The sequence below is a fragment of the Mobula hypostoma genome, chromosome 12 (assembly GCF_963921235.1).
Source record: "Mobula hypostoma chromosome 12, sMobHyp1.1, whole genome shotgun sequence".
Taxonomy (NCBI): domain Eukaryota; kingdom Metazoa; phylum Chordata; class Chondrichthyes; order Myliobatiformes; family Myliobatidae; genus Mobula; species Mobula hypostoma.
In genome coordinates this window covers 44,196,573-44,214,131 of record NC_086108.1, presented here as the reverse complement: position 1 = coordinate 44,214,131, position 17,559 = coordinate 44,196,573, and the positions used below count along the sequence as shown (strand labels likewise).

Sequence of the window (17,559 nt, the reverse complement as noted above, 5' to 3'; positions counted from 1 at the left end):
TCTAAATGTTCATAAATCCTGCCTGTCAGGATCTTTTCCATCAACTTACCCACCACTGAAGTAAGACTCACTGGTTATAATTTCCTGGGCTACCTCTACTCCCTTTCTTGAATAAAGGAACAACATCCGCAACCCTCCAATACTCCAGAACCTGTCTCGTCCCCATTGATGATGCAAAGATCATCCCCAGAGGCTCAGCAATTTCCTCTCTCGCCTCCCACTGTAGCCTGGGGTACATCCCATCCGGTCCCGGTGACTTATCCAACTTGATGCTTTCCAGAAGCTCCAGCACATCCTCTTTCTTAATATCTATATGTTCAAGCTTTTCAGTCCACTGTAAGTCATCCCGACAATCGCCAAGATCCTTTTCCATAGTGAATACTGAAGCAAAGTACTCATCAAGTGCCTCTGCTATCTCCTCCAGTTCCATACACACTTTTCCACTGTCACCGATTGATTGGTCCAATTCTGTCATGTCTTATCCTCTTGCTCTTCACATACTTGTAGAATGCCTTGGAGTTTTCCTTAATCCTGTCCGCCAAGGCCTTCTCATAGCCCCTTCTGGCTCTCCTAATTTCATTCTTAAGCTCTTCCTGCTAGCCTTATAATCTTCTAGATCTCTATTATTACTTAGTTTTTGAACCTTTCGTAAGCTTTTCTTTACTTCTTGACTAGATTTACAACAGCCTTTGTACACCATGGTTCTTGTACCCTACCATCCTTTCCCTGTCTCATTGGAACGTACCTATGTAGAACTCCACGCAAATATCCCCTGAACATTTGCCACATTTCTTCTGTACGTTTCCCTGAGAACATCTGTTCCCAATTTATGTTTCCAAGTTCCTGCCTGATAGCCTCATATTTCCCCTTACTCCAATTAAATGTTTTCCTAACTTGTCTGTTCCTATCCTTCTCCAATGCTATGGTAAAGGAGATAGAATTGTGATCATTATCTCCAAACTGCTCTCCCACTGAGGGATCTGACACCTGACCAGATTCATTTCCCAATACCAGATCAAGTACAGTCTCTCCTCTTGTAGGCTTATCTACATATTGTGTCAAGAAACCTTCCTGAACACACCTAACAAGCTCCACCCCATCTAAACCCTCGATCTAGGGACATGCCAATCAATATTTGGGAAATTAAAATCTCTCACCAAGCCAACCCTGTTATTATTACACTTTTCCAGGATCTGTCTCCCTGTCTGCTCCTCAATGTCCCTGTTACTATTGGGTGGTCTATATAAAAAAAAACACCTGGTAGAGTTATTGACCTCTTCCTGTTCCTAACTTCCACCCATAGAGACTCCGTAGACAATCCCTCCATGACTTCCTCCTTTTCTGCAGCCGTGACACTATCTCCGATCAACAGTGTCATGCTCCCACCTCTTTTGCCTCCCTTTCGGAAACATCTAAAGCCTGGCACTTGAAGTAACCATTCCTGCCCCCGAGCCATCCAAGTTTCTGTAATGGCCTCAACATCATAGCTCCAAGTACTGATCCACTCTTTAAGCTCATCCGCTGTGTTCAAAATACTCCTTGCATTAAAATAGATGCATCTCAAACCATCGGTCTAAGTGTGGCCCTTTCCTAAGGCCACACTTGGGTTGGAGGAACAACACCTTGTACTGTATTCCGTTTGGGTAGCCTCCAACCTGATGGCACAAAGATCGATTTCTCAAACTTCCAGTAATGCCTCTCCCCCCACCCACCTTCACCATTTCCCGTCCCCTTGTCCCTCTCTCATGTTATCTCCTTGCCTGCCCATCGCCTCCCTCTAGTGCTCCTCCTTCCCCCCTCCTCTTTCTCCCATGGCCTTCTGTCTCTTTCACCAATCAACTTCCTAGCTCTTTGCTTCATCCCTCCCCCTCCAAGTTTCGCCTGTTGCCTGGTGTTGCTGGTAAGCAACACAGTCAACGTGGACAAGTTGAGCCAAAGACTCTGTTTCCATGTTGCAGCAGTCTGCGGTTGTATCAGTTAATCGTAATTTGCTCAAATAGACCGTCAAAGTTGACTCTTTTGTTCTTTTTAGCTGCTTTGTTGATGTCTGGAGACTAGAATAATGCTCTTATAATTGCAAGGTTGTGAAGTGTGTTGCAGGATACTAAGGGTCTGGGCTTGAAATACGACATGAGCTGCAGTGATCGTCCAGAGTTTTCTAGACAGTGGAAGTGTTTGAACATGCTAATATTCTGCCATGTCCTGTGACAGTCTGGCTCTCATTATATGTAGAGTAGAAGTTTATAGCCACACCTGCTGACAGTGAAGTCCTTGCTTCAGCCTGAGGTTGTGTTTGCAATGTATTAGGTGGCAAAGTTGTTTTTGTTTGCTTAGGCAGGAGACCTGATGCCTCCCAGTCTGGGTGGATCCAATTTTATACCAAGATTCCTCATCCTCTGTTTCTTCACACATCCTTGTCCTGCTCCAGGTGCCTCCTGCCAATCTTTTTATTCATGTTGTAGATCAAACGTGATATTTGTGGTATAGCACACAAGTATTACCTCCCAGCTTTGCACTTCAACCTTCCTCCCCCATCCACCTACCTTCTCCCTCACCTGCCTTCACCCATCACCTGCCAGCATGAACTCCTTCCCCTCCCCTCCTCCTCCCACCTTCTTATCCTGGCTTCCTCCCCACTTCCTTGCCAGTCATGATGAAGGGTCTCGGCCAGAAACGCGACTGTTTATTTCTTTCCCTAGATGCTGCCTGACCTGCTGAGTTCTTCCAGCATTTTGTGTGTGTTACCCTGATATTTATGGTGCACCTTCTTAAGAAACTAATTTGCACATAGAGTCAGACTACTTCACCATAAGCATACCACTTTCCATAAAATTTAAATATTTGAATGCAGTCTGAGCACACTAGTCATTGCAACAGACAGTAGAACGCTATCAACAACAAGGTCCTTTTACGATTCCTTTAAACTGCATTTGTTGGCCGAGTCCTACCTGATGCCAAATGTATGTGATTGAGAAGGCATTAGTTGGTCTGTTTAGCTACAAAATGTGAACGATTGCTTCATATTTGTTTAATTTTAAATTTGTGTTGCATTACTGATAATCAAAATCCACCTTGCAGCGTGCATCAGTGTTCTTGCCAAGGTGGCATCTGGCACAAACTGCACATGTGAGATGAAGTGCAGAAGCAGCAGACTGCGTGGAGCCCAGTTTTATACTCCTCCAAACCGTCTGTTAATACTTAACTAATTCCAAATCCTGTACGTTAAATAACATTCATTAAAAAATCAATTGCTTTAACAAAGAGTTGAATTAAATGTCAGTGCTTTATTTTTTTTAAATAAAACAGTTAATTTTCATGTGCCGGATATACGAGAGTGTATTTATATACTGTGTATATCTGAATATGCAGATGTTTTTATTTGGGAATGATGTCAGAATTTGTGGGTATAACTTTGTCAGAGGAAGCAGTATCTTCTTTCACTGAATTCTCTATTTTGTAGAACTAATTGCTCTTCAGGTGATCTTCCTGCTCAAAGTCAGGTTAGGATATTTGCAGCTTGCATTTACTGTACATAGAGAGTTTAATGAAACAACATGTTCCAACTTCTTTCAGGAGCATTATCAAACATCTCTAAAACTTAAAAGTTAGACCAGGTAAGTGTGGCAAATGCCCATACCTAAAGGACATGAATGAATTAACTGAACGTTCTAATGTACGATTCACCAATTTAAGAGAAAGCTATGAATGGTATGAATATTGGTTCATTATTAGAAAATGAATCATTGCGAGTAACGGTGTAAACTCTGAATTAGGTTGATTGCAGTCCAGCTATAAATACCAAATAAATCTGCAGCATCTGCTCTCATGGTGGGTTTCCAGTGTGACAACAATGGCTAAGTTAATATACCAGACTGGTGTAAAACGTACCTGATTCTCACAGAGTTATCAAATCGTACAGCACGGAAATGGGTTCTTCAGCCCAACTGGCCCCTGCTGATCAAGATCCCCATTTAAGCCAGTCCCATATTCCAAATCTTTCCTATCTCTGTACCTGTCCAAGTACCTTTTAAATGTTGGTATTGCACCTGCCTGAAACACTTCCTTTGGCAGCTCATTCCATGGATTGACCTCTCTTTGGAGTGAAAAAGTTGCCCCTAAGTTCCCTATGAAATCTCTTTCCTCTCACCTTAAGTCTACGTCGCCTAGTTCTTGATTCCCCAGTCCTGGGGGAGAAAGGCTGAGTCCCCTTATCCTATCTATGCTCCTTATAATTTTATACATCTCTTTAAGTTCACTCTGCTGCAATGATAAATGTCTCAACTTGCGGGACTTCCGGGTCATCAAGGGAATGGCGGCGTAAGGAAAAGGTCTCTCGACAAAAAAGAAGGTAAACTGCCCCAAAATCGAATTTGGACAAATACTTAATATTGCATAACTATATTAATAAAAGGGGCAAGGATGATGTCTAAGAACAAGATTAAAAAGTCCGCTCCGAAGGCTGATAAACATAAAGAGACGCAGCAAGGCGACAGGCCTAGCTCCCCCATGGCAAGCCAGGACGGAGATAATGAGGGGGAATCGGTGACTCTGTCTTTGATTCTCGGAGAGATTCGCGAGTTCCGACAAGATAACAGCAAACAGCTGGAAGATATTAAAGGAGAAATAGTAAAAACTAACTCGTGGATAGATGAAACCGAAGCGAGGATTGTTCGAATTGAAGAGAAACTACAAAACGCTGAGGAAGTGATAGCAGAAATGCTGAAGCTGCAAGACCAGCTCCAGTGGAAGCTCATAGGCCAAGAAGGCCGCTCGAGAAGGGAAAATGTGAGGATTTACGGAGTTCCCGAAGGAACTGAAGGTAAACCCGGATTGATGATTCCCTTCGTGGAGAAGCTGCTTAGAGAGAACCTTGATATACCGGCCGCAAAAGACCTACAGATAGAAAGGGCTCACTGCACGTTGGCACCACAGCCTCCGGCAGGTGCCCAGCCCAGATCGATTCTGGTCAGATTTCTCAGTTACAGAACGAAGGAAGAGGTGCTTAAAAGGGCATGGCAAAAGAAAGGTTTCATATGGAACAACTGTAAAATCAGTTTAGACCACAACTACGCACCGGGGATTCTTGCCAGACAGAAGGAATATACGGAAACACGGAGAGTCCTGAAGGAAAACAACATCAGATTCCAGACCCTGTATCCAGCTCGGCTGAGAGTCTTTTACGACGAAGGGACAAAAACTTACGCAACGGTGGAGGAGGCAACGTCGGACCTGGCGGACTGGAGACTACCTATTAAAGTTATCACCCAACCGGAGTCGCTACTGGAGAGGATTCGGCAGAAGTCGTGGCAGTTAGTGGGGCGAGGACGCTCCACACGAACCAGAGTGTCAAACTACAAGGAAAAGCTGTAAATATTCAGACGCGAATGTACAGAGAATACAGATTAATTAAGAGAAATGACTGAAAAGAGTAAATCGGACTTAAAGGTAAAACGAAAACTGGTAACTGAAAATAAACTAGGCGGAATAACTTGAATGATAGCAATTTGGTCGAGACATAAATAGGAGAAAATTCTCTATGATTATTCAAACTGCTGAGGGCCCTCTAACACAGGGTGAAGATAGAGGTTATCCCTCTGAACTGAGGCGGGTTGGTGCTCAGGCCTCACTGTGGGAAGTCGGGAAAAATTTTCAAATGTTACACATTCAAAAATGTCTGGGGTGTGGTTATATGTCTTGGTTTACTGTTGAGAAGGGATTGCTTACTGTTTGGTTAGAAAAGGAGAGTGTTTTTTTTCTACTAGAGAAAAATGCAAACTGAATTGGTAAAAATAATTTCCTATAATGTTAATGAGGTTTTGAATCCAATTAAAAGAAATAAGATTATGTCTATATTGAAAAAAGAGAGGGCACAAATAGCTTTCCTCCAGGAAACACATATGAGCCAATCTGAACATGGAAAATTAAAAAGAATGGGCTTTAAGCATGTATTTTATTCATCATATAAATTGAGTCACAAAAGAGGGGTAGCTACTTTAATATCAAGTACTCTTAATTATGAACATATTTCAGAGACTAGAGACAAAGAAGGACGGTTTGTAAAAATCACAGGAAGAATAGAAAGTACAGAAGTAACATTGCTGAATGTTTATGCTCCTCCAGGTAGTGAATGGTCATTTTATAGACACATTTTTGACCTAATGGTCAGTTCTCGAGGGGTAGTAATTTGTGGAGGGGATTTTAATATTAGATTAAATCCTATATTAGATTCTTCAAGAATAGTTACTCAGAATAAACCTCTGACTCGGAAAGTGAATTCATTGATGGAGGAGTTGGGAATTATAGATGTCTGGAGGGAATTACACCCTACTAGTAAAGATTATACATATTACTCTTTCCCTCATTCAGCCTATTCAAGGATAGACTATTTCTTTATCTTTAATACAGATAGACTCAGGATAAAAAACTGTAATATTGCAACAATTGATCTGTCGGATCATAGCCCAGTCTCTATGTCTCTAATCCTGGAAAGGAAAATGAGGAAAACACTATAACACTATGGAGGCTAAACTCACATATACTCAATAACCCGAAAGTAATGGAGAGATTAAGGGGAGAAATCAAAGAATATCTGGACCTTAATGACACGGGAGAAACGTCACCAGTGATCTTATGGGATACATTGAAAGCTGTACTGAGAGGGAAAATTATTTCCATTACCACTCACATGAAAAAAATCAATGCACAAAAATTAGCAGACCTTCAAGGAAAATTAAAACAACTTCAAGTTGTAGATAGCAACAAAAGTAATTCAAATCGAAAACAGGAAATTAGGAAATTGCAAAGTGAAATTAACGATATTTATACGTTGGAAACTCAAAGAAATTTTCTTTACCTGAGACAAAAGAATTATGAAGTAGGAGGTAAATCAGCTAGATTATTAGCATATAAATTACGAAAACAACAAGCAGACAATACAATTCATAAAATAAAGAATCAAAGACAAAGCTTGTGGAGAGTACAATAGGGAAAATTCAAGAGAGTTTTGAAACATATTATCGAGAGCTGTACTCCCAACCCCGGGCCCCCAATGAGTCCTATATAGACAGTGTATTGAATTTTTTAGATCTACCTAAACATACAGATTTACAAAATGAAAGTTTATTAGAACCAGTAACTGTCAAAGAACTGAACGTGGCCATCTCTAGGTTAAAGGCTGGAAAGTCCCCGGGTTCTGATGGGTTTACCTCAGAGTGGTACAAGTCCCTGAAGACACAGTTAGCCCCATTACTACTTAACACCTTTAATTGGATCTTGCAGAGAGGAGAAACTCCACCTTCCTGGAGAGAAGCGATTATTTCATTTATTCCTAAAGAGGGTAAAGATAAACTAGAATATGGCAATTATCGGCCAATTAGTGTTCTTAATTTAGATTACAAACTATTTACATCTATATTAGCGCGCAGATTGGAAAAGCTTTTACCTGGCCTAATCCATTTAGACCAGACTGGATTTATTCAACAAAGACAAACACAGGACAACATAAGGAGAACTCTGCACATATTAGAACAGGTTAATAAGAACGAGACAGAGACAATGGTAGTAGGATTGGACGCTGAGAAAGCTTTTGATTCGGTTAGTTGGGCATTCCTATACAGAGTGTTAGGAAGATTCGGCTTTCAAGAAAAGTTTATTAAAGTAATTCAGACTCTATATGACAGCCCTACAGCCCGAATTAAGATAAATGGGGACCTCTCTGACTCCTTCATCTTAGAGAGAGGCACTAGACAGGGATGCCCAATTTCTCCTCTCCTTTTTGCGCTATATATTGAACCGCTTGCCCAACTAATAAGACAGAGTGAAATCGTAAAAGGTATCAAGGTGGCAGGGATTGAACAGAAAGTGGCGTTATTCGCAGATGATGTTTTGGTCTATCTGAGTGAACCAGAAAAATCATTTATAGGATTGTTTACACTGTTGGATGACTTTGGGAAAATATCAGGTTATAAAATAAATGTAAAGAAAATGCAGGTTATGTCCCTAAATTATACACCATCCAAAAAATTGCAGGATACATACGATCTTAAGTGGGAAGCTAAATCATTAAAATATTTAGGAATAACCCTGCCAAAGGATCTTTCAACACTGTCACAGGTAAATTATGGACCATTAATCTCAGAGATAAAAGCAGATATGCATAGATGGAATCTTATCCCCTTTTTAAGTTTAAATTCAAGGATAAATACTATAAAAATGAATATTCTTCCTCGGTTATTGTATCTTTTCCGTACTTTACTGGTGGAGGTGGATGATAATCAATTCAGGGAATGGGACAAATGGATTTCCCGCTTCATTTGGCAAGGAAAGAAACCTAGAATTCGATATAACACCTTACAGTTAGGGAAGGAAGGAGGAGGTATGGTTCTTCCTTGCCTGAGAAATTATTTTTATGCCTCACAATTAACCCCTCTGTTATATTGGTGTAATAGGGAATATAAGGCTAGATGGAAGGAAATAGAATTTGGATTAGTTGACAGTTTTCCTCTACAGGCCTCAATAGCTGACAAAGGATTGATGGTCCAGTTGGAAAAATTTAAAAACAGTTGGATAAATCTTACATTAAAAGTATGGCAGAAGGTGGTTAATTCATGTGGAATTAATAACATGTTAAAACTCTTTAGATGGTGTGCATATGATACCGAATTCCTTCCCAACAGAGGAGATAAAAGATTTGAGCTGTGGATAAAGAAAGGTCTTACAACCTACCTCTCATTTATAGATAAAAGAGTATTACAAAGTTTCCAAATCCTGCAGGACAAACATGGCCTAGAACATAATGACTTTTTTAGGTACCTTCAAGTATGAAACTATGTTAACCAGAGTTGTAGATATACAGACTTATCAACAGTAGAATTAGAATTTTTCAAGATTCTGAATTCGGCTTGCAGTTCAATACCTAGTAAATCAGTTTCTCGATTATATAATGCACTCTCCCATGCTAAAAATGTAAATACACTGTATATTAAAGAGAAGTGGGAGAAAGAAGCGGGGTTGGTACTTTCAGAGGAGGCTTGGGGGAAAATCTGCAGCTTTCAATGGTCCTCGACTAATTCTTTGACTTGGAGAGAACATTGTTGGAAGAACATTATAAGATACTTCAAGACCCCATATCAGGAAAAATATAAAGATACAAATGTGATGTGTTGGAGAAGGTGCGGCTCCAAGGAGGCAAATCATTTTCATATTTTCTGGGATTGCCTTAAATTAAGTCTATTTTGGGAAGGTATTCATAGAACATTAGTTAAGGTACTTAGGTCCCAGATACCTCTGAACATTGAGACGCTCTATTTGGGGCATGTATTGTTTCCTGAACAGAAGGAAGATATAAAGTTGCTGCAGGCCCTCTTAGCGGCAAGTAAGAAATCAATCACTAGAAAATGGCTAAATCCAATACCACCTGCATTAGAAGATTGGTACGAAATTATTTTGGGAATATTTAAAATGGAAAAGTTGACTTACGCCCTGAGAATTCAAAAAGAAAAATTTTATCAAATCTGGAATAAATGGATTGAATATATAACCCCAATGCGAGCAGACTTTAGATGACTCTCCTAATGATTTATACTGCTCTTCTCATCAACACAGTAATATTGCTAACGTAAGCACCCCTAGTCTAAATGTCTGTTTTTTTTTTGTTTTCTTTTGGAAAATAGAGAATTAACACAAGTAAAGGGAAAGATTTGGGAAAGGGATAAAAAAATGAAAAAATTAAGTAAATAAGTACATAGGGATTGGATAATTATGTCTGCGGGCAGGAGCAAGCATGAACAAATTAGGATATAAACACCTACAATGGTTGTTACATAGGCTTATATACAACATTTTGGACCAGTGGAAATGGTCCAGAAGGGTTATATGGAAACTATTATTACCATTTTTCTTAACAACTAATTCCATTACTTGGCCTAATAGGTTAGATTTACCACAGTACATAATTATCTATTTAAGTGTTTATTTTCCTTTTATATCATCTCAATGTGTACTTAAGAATGTATAAATAATTGTAGTTTTATACATATAAAAAAATGGAAAAGGTTATATGTGTGAAAAAAGTACATGATATTTGTGAATTCCTTATCCAAATAAAAATAAAATAAAAAAATGTCCCAACTTGCTCAACCTCTGTAACTATGCAGGGGAAGATTCAGTTCCTCGATTCCCTGCAACATCCTTGTAAATGTTCTCTGCTCTCTTTCCAGCTTAATAGCATCTTTCCTATAGTAGGGGGACCAAAACTGAACACAATATTCAAAATATGGCTTCACCAACATCTTGTACAACTGTAACATAACATCCAAACTTCTTAACTCAGATCCTTGTTTTACAAAAGCTGCCTCCTTTCACCCTATCCGCCTGCAATGCCACTTGAAGTGAACCATGTGCTCGTGCTTCACTCTTTCACACGCATCTCAGAGCTCTGCCACTCCTTGGTCTGTTTGCCCTCAAGGTCTCTCTAAAACCTGATAACCATTTTCACTCTGAAGGATGCCGCCTATTTTAGTAAATTTGACATCTGCAAATTTACTACTTGTGTTATTCATGAGTTATGGAGCTTTCTGTCAAACAAAAGCCAGTCTTCAAAAAGAATCCTGTTCACTATTTAACTTTCACCAACTGATAAGAAGCCAGTCGTCCGGTGGGGGAGATTTTGTTTCTGTACCACTGTATCTATGCAGGGAGAGACAATAGATGAATATTCATGTTAATTGGCTCACACTGATGAGAGGGAAGGCATTAAAGTCATATCTGTTATGTATTCATGTATATTTTGGCCCTTGCAGGTTGCTGTCAAACTTCCCTGTGTGTTACATACTGAACGTAATGTGAGAGAGCATTATTTACAAGTAAAATAAACAGCTGCACATTTTTCCTCACCTCTCCGTGTCTGGTGAGTTTTATTCACGGCCGCCCGGATTCCCAGTATCACAAACGTGATGAGGTGACAAATCCTCATGCGGTATTTATAGTTTGGTTCTCGTCGGCGAGGAACATCTGTGTGCATTACTGGCAGAGTACCGCTGTGGAATGTGGGTGAGCGACGTGGAAATGGCTGCAGGGACTGAGGGAGTGTGCTGAGTGAAGAATCTGAGGGGAGAGAACGAGAACAGGACAATTAAATAAAACAAATCAGAGAAGGAGAGAGAGAGAGAGAGAGATGGGTGAGACTCGTTAACCTTTCTGGAACATGATTATGTTTGAAAAAGGCAACAGTGTTTGGGTGTTTGGAAGGATGTGGCTGTATGACGAAGCAACAGAACAATGGAGTTCATTTACTGAAAGGGTTAATTATTTTGCACTGGCAAATCAAATTTCAGATGATATTTGTGTTTCAACTTTTCTTCCTGTAATAGGAGCTAAAAACTCAGTCTAGTGCAACCAGGTAGGCCTGAGTGACTCTCACTCTGTGGTTGGAGAAGCTTTGCATGTTTTACCTGTTTCAGAACATAAAGACAGCTACTGGGTGACCCCATGGTTGGATGGGGCTGCAGTGAGGATGCAGGTGGACACACACTGGTGTCTGAGCCAGTTTACAAGGGGAAATTACCACATCTCACCCCAGAAGGGGCAAGGTTGATTGTAAAGGCGTACGCTGGTGAGGTTGTTCCAGTGAGGGGAGTAGGACATGTTACAGTGGAGATTAACTTCTGTTGTACATTGTTAAAGGAAATTATCCAGTCCTTCTGGGCCACTCGTGCTTAGAGTAGCTCAAACTCAACTGGCACAAAGTGCACTTGATCGTTGAGAGCACTGGACTACAAGAGGTATTGAAGAAATACACAGAAGTATTCAGTGGAGAACTGGGCAGTATGAAAAGAATCACTGTTAAACTGGCTTGTATGTCTGACACAACAATCAAATGTCTGAAGGCAAGACCGTTCCATTCACCTTCAAGACTTGATCTGAGTAAGGTATTGGAACCAGTGTATGTAAGTAAATGGGCTACTCCGGTGGTTCCTGTTCTAAAAAGGGATGGGTCTTTGAAGCTTTGTGCAGATGTCAAGGTAACCATTAACCTGGTTCTTATGGCTGAACAACACCCTCTTCCCCTCTTTGATGACCTTTTTTACATTATTGGCCAGAGGACAGACATTGAGGAAGATTGCCTTGTGACAAGCGTACTTGCAGGTGCGTATGGAGCCAGAGTCACAGGAACTGTTGATTATAGTGACCCACAAGAGATGTTCAGATAGCGAAGGCTTCCAATTGACATCACTTCAGCTTTTTCAATGAGCAGTGAACCAGATTCTGAACAGGTTGACAGGGTGCAATGCTCTTTGATCGACTTACTCATTACTGGGAAGAATGAGCATAAGCATGTACAAAACTCAAGGAGACTCTGGGAATATGGGCCACGGATCCATAAGTATGGTTATTTGTTCTTTTGAACTTTGATTGAATATATGGGCCATGCGATCAACAACTCGGCTTCAGAAGGCATAAGTCAAAGGTGAAGGCAACTATAGAGGCTCCATCACCACTGAATATGTCAATTAACATCTTTCTTCGGACTACTAACATACTACCCAAAGTTTATTCCTAACTTAGCAAGCATGCTGAACCCATTTCATGAACTTTTAAATAAATTAAAAGCTATGAAGAGACTTTTAAAAAGGACAAAACAACATTGTCACATTGTGACAAAGCACTCACACATTTCAACCCGTCATTGCCCATACCGTTGGCCTGTGATGCATCAACCCTATGGTGGGGGAACTGTTATCCCACACATCATGCCACCGGGTGAAGTACGTCCAGTTGCTTTCGCATTAAGGACTTTAAGCAAAGCAGAAAGCCACGATGCCCAGATTGGGTAGGAAGCACTTGCAATTGTTTTTGGAGTTAATAAATTCTATCAATTCCTCTTTGATCAATGATTTACACTACTGACAGATTGTCATCAGTACACTACTGCCCCTTGTCGTCAATTTCCGGTTCACATGCGGGCATTTCTTTCCTGACTGCTAGTCGGAAGCAACGTTGAGCTCTGTTATGATCTGCACATCAGTATGATATAAAGCACACGAGGTCTGAGCACCACTCGAATGCTGATGGACTATCCAGACTTCCCTTGACCGTTACAGCTCTAGAGCCATCACCGAAAGAGACCTCTTACTTCAAGGAAGTACCTACAGCGCTGATAACTGTGGTGGAGGTCCAGAGCACACATGTACTGACACTGTTCTATCTAAAGCAATGGACGTGGTAACTCACGAATGGAAAGAAGAACCAATCATAGGATTGAAACATTATCAGGCTCGATAGGAGGTGCTCACAGTCTAAGCACGTTTACTATGGGGATACCGTGTTGTCATTCCTCCACCATTAAGAAAGCAAGTGCTTGCGTAGAACATGCAGGACTCTGTGGCATAGTCTGCATGAAAGAAATCACATGTATTTACTTTTGGGCCTGGACTGAATGTAACCATTGAAGAGAAGGCCAAAGCATGCCCACGTTGCCAGTGACTTACTCCTTTGCATCCATGAGAGTGGCCCAAAGAACCATAGCAGAGGATGCACACAGATTTTGCAGGACCTGTGGAAGGCCACATGCTCTTGGTCATAATGGATGCACAAGCAAGTGGCCTGAGATTGCCATCATGAAGAGCCCTACGTCTGAAAAATGCATTGAGGAGCTCTGTTCCATTTTTGGCCGTTTTAGGCTTCCTCAACAGCTTGAGTGATAATGGCCCACAACTCCTTTCTGAAGAGTTCAAGGCATGTAAGTCAGCACCATATCACCCAGCCACTAATGGCCTTGCTGAATGATTCGTACAATAAAAGAAGCCCTCAAGAATTAATTGGAAAGTGGATCCCTCAACCAGTGTCTTAGCACTTTCTTGCTGATATTCTGCAACACACCTCACACCACCACCAAAATGGCTTCAGCCACTGCACTGATGAACAGACAGCTTTGCATCCGGCTTGACTGATTAGACCCCCAAACACAAAACGAATTGTATTGAATGAACAGGAAACCCAAGCAGAGAGATGTGCAACAGCGAAGTATAGAAATTTCTAGCAGGAGAGAAGGTACTTGCCCAGAACAATGACTCGGGAACAAAGTGGATACCTATAATGGTGGTGATACAAGCTGGTCTTGTGTTGTCCACAGTGCAAATTGATAACTACAACATCGGGAGAAGGCGTGTTGATCAGCTGTTACCCATTTCTGAGGCTACTGAAAACCAACACAAACTGACCAGTCCAGATCCAGATCCAGATATAAAAATGGGACAGGATTCTGAGACAATGATTGCAGAATTTCCATTGAGACCAAATGACACAGCCAGTGCTTCACCATCACCTGTGCTTTCTAAGGTGTCCCCTACTGACAATTCAGTACCCAAGATCTCTACTCACACCACCAAGAGATAAAATGACTTTGGCAACATCCCCAGGTTGTCTGTAGTTTAGTGACCAACCCTCAACACATGGGGCATAATAATGCTCAGGTTTATGTCTGGGAATAGAGGCAGTCTACTCTCTTTCGCAAGTTCAGAAAAAAGTGTTTTTGGTTGTCGGCTGAATGTGATGATTACTCCATTAAATGTTAATAGTTCAACAGCTTGTCTGTGTGTGGGAAAGTGGAGAGATATGTTGTGTATTCATGTATATTTTGACCTTTATGGGTAGATGTCAAGCTTCCCTTTGTTTTATGTACTGAATGTAATGTGAGAGGGCATTCCGGGTAGATGACTTACAAGCAAAATAAACAGCTGTACATTTGTTCCTCACCTCTGCGTCTCTCGTGTCTGTTATTCACAGCCACCCTGTTTCCCAATACCCCAAACATAACAATATCCCTGCACTTATTATACAGTTCAGGACATGACTGTTTTGTTACTTAACATTCTGGCTATTTGGGGAGCTGTCCCTCAACCCCGTAACAAAAAAGTTATATTTTGGGGGGGGGGTCTTGGTGTTTTTGTGCCAGGAATCCCTTTACCACCTCTTTGCAAAGAGACTCTGCCAGCTGGGATACCCTTCCATTGTAAGTGTGCAATTCTGTAGAAATAAGCAAGTATCGTCATTGGAACCAGGTAATAACTTATTCCTGTTTTTGTATTTAAAAAAGTATAAAACATTATTATACTGTTGATTGTGGGGAGAGGAGAAACATTCTCCAGAAGACCTGCTTGTGATTAATAAAGATCATTTATATCTACCAGCTTCCAAATTCCAGTGACTCAGTCACAGTCAAAGCATACTGTACCCTTGTGTCCACAATTTTGAATATTTTACCATTGCTTTTGCCTCTGCTGGCACCAACGCAGTTTTATCACAGAAATGTGCTTGATTAATAACCTTTATAGGACAACTGTTTCTCTTTCTATTTCAATGTGTCAGAGGCAGTTTTTCTTTCCCCTCTGTGATAAACATCTGCATTTCTCCTGCCAGTGTAGTGGAGGCCAGTAATTTGGTTGTGTGATGACCCAGGGTGACATCTGCTTCTCCCAGTCCTGCTTGTCCTGGAGTCGGGTAATTCCTATAAATATTGATGCTTTGCTGCTTTTAAAGGAAATTTTTGTTTTAGCCACTCTTCCCTCATTTTTTTTTTCTCATTCTGTTGATTTTTCTTCCCCCATTCCTGTTTATCAGCATGATTAAATATTTCTTTAAATACATTACGGTTCCAAGGAACAAAAACAGCCATCTTTCATGTCTAATCAACCCATGACTGTATTGATTAGATCATTAACCCATACAGTCCTGATCTTAACTGTATTTTGTCAGACCAGTCGAATCGTAGAATACTGTTCAATAGCATGATCCGGCCATGACCTCTGTTATAATCTTCCACGCTTTCCTTCTTACTAGCTTTGAATTTAGAGGTTTCATGTTTGGTCCCAGTAACACATTTAACAATTTATCTGGACTAAGTTCAGGAAAGGACAATAAAATTTCCTCGGCTCTTTATGAATATCTGATTTCCTGCTCTCGTCAGGTGCAGCTGAAGCCCATTGTTCCAAGAACACCTGAGGAGAAGATTGAGTACAGTATTGCTGTTGAACGTCGCCGAATGAGGTTGCTCCATTTGGAAACCATCAAAGATCTGGTCTCCTCGAGCACAATTCAAAAAGGTAATTGGTTTACTCAATTCTCCATCTTTCCACCAAGAAACTAATGCACATTTGCAATACCAAACTTTTCGGCCATATGAGCAACTTTATTATGCTCATCTCTCTGGTATTTTTGAGACTCCTAACTATCTCCTTGATCTCTGCAATGAGATGTTAGGAATGATGCCCTGAGATATGTTTTGCTTCAGGTCTGGTAGTCTTTTCATTGTATCAGGAATTTGACATGCAAATATTTATGATATGACGCCTCAATACATTTTTTTTTCAAGAAGTTCAAGCAACCATCCAAGTCAAATTTGAGCCTGCAGAATTACTGATGTCTTTGGCTACATCTTATTATGTTTTGTAATGTAGAAAGAATTGTTTAAAATTTTTAATTGCTGGACTAAAGAAGAAATCCAAGAATGTAACAAAGCTATCCGGCAATAACATCTCATAACACGTAGGTGAGAGAAAGTTGTAATGATGTTGTTGATAATCACATATTCATATTCCTATGACTTTTGTCCCTGATTCTTAATTCTTTTATTTAATAATACAGTGAAGATATGTCAGTACGCCTATAAATCAACATCTGTATTCAGAGTAACTGTGACAAGGAGTGAATTTGCAGCGTGCATATATTTAAAACATAGAGTACAAAGTAGGGTCACACAAATGTGGTACTGTAGGAAAGGAAGATTTGAACACTGCAGCATATTAGCGTTCCAAAGCTTTTTATCCTATATTTGCAAATTCAATAGTTTTTTGCTTCATCAAAGGCTCATGCAAGTCTATAAGTTGCAATGCAGGATCGATTGAAGCTGAGATATTGCTCAAATGTGGAACATATTTCCCAAACCAGAGCCAGACTTTGAAGAGTCCCAGCATGTTGTGCCAGCAGAGAAGACCAGGGTTGAGACCGTTGAGCTTGTCTTACCAACTCATGCGAATCATCAGAGTAACACTTTTGGAGGACAGATCATGGCTTGGATGGAGAGTGCGGCTACAATTTCTGCAAGGTCAGATGTTTTGTGGATCTGCTTACTCTTTTGTCTTTAATATATTGTTTCAATGTGTTTCAACGAAACCAAATTTCCCTCGGGATTAATAAAGTATATCTATCTATCTATCTATCTATCTATGTGTTCTGGTTCCAATGTATCATCTATGCTGTCAGACTTGGGGCATGCAAAAACAAATAGAGTGCCTTTTCCCATAAGACCATATGCCATAGGAGCAGAATTGGGCCATTCAGCCCATCGAGTCTGCTGGGACATTTAATCCTGGCTGATCCCAGATCCCATTCAGTCCTGTACACCTGGCCTCTCACCCATCAACTACTTCTCAATCCCGCTCTCCAAGTACTGATGATGAAACTATACAGGCCGTCCTTGGCTTCTGTTTTTACAGATGTCCATTGGTTGATTTTTGTCCAAGAGTCAGATAATGCGCAAAATCATTCGTTATGGTAATCCTG

The 17,559-nt window shown here is 40.6% G+C and overlaps 1 protein-coding gene across 5 annotated transcripts in view; it reads left to right on the top strand.

Annotated features, from left to right (window-relative positions):
* acot11a (acyl-CoA thioesterase 11a) overlaps positions 1-17,559 on the top strand; it is a 135,457-nt gene that overhangs the window by 69,415 nt on the left and 48,483 nt on the right. For all 5 annotated transcript variants that reach the window (XM_063063940.1, XM_063063941.1, XM_063063943.1 and 2 more), the window contains 2 exons: positions 15,965-16,100; positions 16,945-17,101. In XM_063063940.1, the coding sequence (XP_062920010.1) occupies positions 15,965-16,100; positions 16,945-17,101 (293 nt within the window). The remainder of the gene's footprint in view (positions 1-15,964; positions 16,101-16,944; positions 17,102-17,559) is intronic.